This window comes from Phaethon lepturus, unplaced genomic scaffold (assembly GCF_000687285.1).
Source record: "Phaethon lepturus isolate BGI_N335 unplaced genomic scaffold, ASM68728v1 scaffold35480, whole genome shotgun sequence".
Taxonomy (NCBI): Eukaryota; Metazoa; Chordata; class Aves; order Phaethontiformes; family Phaethontidae; genus Phaethon; species Phaethon lepturus.
In genome coordinates, this window is record NW_010514654.1 from 40,887 (window position 1) to 43,230 (window position 2,344).

Genomic DNA, 2,344 nt, shown 5'->3' on the forward strand with positions numbered 1-2,344 from the left:
AGGAAGCAATAGAAAACTGAACCAATCCTGTAGCCAAATTAAGGGACAGGTAGTGACTTAATGCATTGCAAGGTGTGATGGTAACCTCAGAGTGGTCACATTAACACTGAAGTTTATACTGAGCTTCCAATGTTGTCTTACAGCCCAAATGCAACAAAATTTTAATTTAAAATGCAGCAGAACATTGTACTCTGTCCTCTTCTGACCACCCAGCCATATGGTTCTGGCTGAATCTCTGGAGCACATAATGATTAAAAGTGCTTTTTTAAAAAAATTGCATGTGGCCTTCAAGCATAAGACCTTCTCTGAAGCCACATATGCCGGTGGCTCGTGCTACTGGTGTCATGTTTCACAGTTTTTCAATTGTGTGACTGTAGCAAAGACAGGCAGGCAGAAATGCTGTCCTATATAAGATCGTATACAGCAATAAGGTAGAAAACAGGATTACAAACTGTTTTCTCTTTCTGTTCTCCCACTAAATTGATGCTCTGGTGAATAGTATTACTGAAGGTTCCTCTAATGAACTCGTTTCCTCTCTGCCTATTGCTAGAAGCGGTTTTCTCTTTCTGCTTGTCTTGAGGCTCCTTTCATTGTTAATTAAACAGCACAACGAACGGTTTGCTCAAATGTGCGGAACACTCTGTGGATGAGATTCTTCCCCTGACTGCGAGGGAGCAACCTTTGCAATTCTTCGTAGCAGTGACCCAGTTCATAGTGAAATCCCTGAGTCTAGGCTATGGGGAAATAAAAATACAAGTGATTTGGAATTAATTCCTATATTTCATACAACTTTGTATAAGTCTATATTGCAGAGTGAGTATTGACAGTAAAGCACCTTGTATCTATTTGTATTACTTTTTGTCCTCTTACTAGGACAAACTCCTTACTGGTTCTCCTGTTTCTTGCCTCTCATGAATCTTCAGTTCAAGGCAGAAGAAATTGATTAATAACTTCGGTGCCTGGGGAGAGATGGAGTCACCTATATAACAGATAGAATCATAGAATATCTCAAGTTGGAAGGGACCCATAAGAATCATCGAGTCCAACTCCCTGCTCCTTGCAGGGCTACCTAACACTAAATTATATGACTAAGAGCATTGTCCAGACTCTCCTTGTATTCTGGCAGGCTTGGTGACATGACCACTTCCCTGGGGACTCTGTTCCAGTGATCAGCCACCCTCTGAGAACCATTTCTGTTAGGAGTATACCTTCACATCCCGTTGTCAAACTGTGCCCTGGAATGCTGGGGGTTTATTTGTTTGTTTTTCTCTTTCTGTTTATCACTAATTCGAGGCCAGACACTTTTGTAAGGATTAGGATTCTGATGATAGTTGTGTGTGGCTTTTCACATCACAAAGTTGCTGTCTCTGTTGCCCTCTTAACGGGTGGTTTTAGCTTAGAGGCCAGGAGCTGATTAAGGTTAAGATCAGTGGAGCCTCCAAGACGTGGTTCCTGTAATGTAGTGGAAGTCTGTTTCACTGCTGCCTGAGCTGAGATAGATATGGGGCAGACAGCCACTTCCATGACCACTGTTCCCACTTCTGTCACAAGTACCAATGCCACAACTAAATGTTTAAAAGTGAAATCTCAACTATTTATTGTGAAGCCAATAATAGCCGTGCATTCACTAAGGATGATGATAGGCCATGTTGTTCTCCACTGTATTGCAAAGTTCATTGACAGCCTTTTGCAGACAACATCAAGGAACTGGAACAAGAACAGCTTGTCCGTGTTTTCCATGAGGCCTCATAAAACCTGTAAAACAAGAGGAAGAATAACTGCAGTGAGACATCTCTAGAGCTTATAGATGATTGAGAAGTAATGCATCTGTCTGGTCATTAGATACATGAAGAGCCCCTGCTTTCTCTTACGTGCTCAAGCTGTGAGTCAGTATGAGCAGATTGTTTACAGTTTATTCACAACATGGAGTTGTGAGTAAAATTCAAAACATATGTGAGCAAAAAAAAACCTGCTCACACCCGAAGTACAAACTGACTTCATGGCTCTGCGTATTACTCTCTGGCACATCCAGCTGTTGTAAGGGTGCCAAGCCTTTTTGTAGGAGATCATTGTTAAAAGTATGTGCAAAGCTGTTTTAAAAATTACTTCCAGGCAGTTCAAGAATATAGAGATGAATTCATAACAGAAATGAATGGTGTAACCCTAGTGTGCAAGAAACAGTTCTTCGGAAATGTTGCCTTTTGGTTATCTGTAGCAATTCATTTTAATCAGAGGCTAAACACCCCAGCCCATGAAATTTCTGGGTTTTGCATCAGTTCAATGTTAAATGATCTCCATCTTTCAGGTCCATCTGACGTGTCTGCTATTATGAAATTCAGCAGGA

The 2,344-nt window shown here is 41.1% G+C and overlaps 1 protein-coding gene across 1 annotated transcript in view; it reads left to right on the top strand.

Moving 5' to 3' along the window:
• Window positions 1-2,344, top strand: part of LOC104625856 (ras-specific guanine nucleotide-releasing factor RalGPS1-like) — a gene marked incomplete at its 3' end in the record, with an annotated part of 32,044 nt that overhangs the window by 26,871 nt on the left and 2,829 nt on the right. The window contains 2 exon segments of the mRNA XM_010293605.1: window positions 2,306-2,334; window positions 2,337-2,344. The exon segment at window positions 2,337-2,344 is cut by the window's right edge and continues 108 nt beyond it. Coding sequence (XP_010291907.1) covers window positions 2,306-2,334; window positions 2,337-2,344 — 37 coding nt within the window.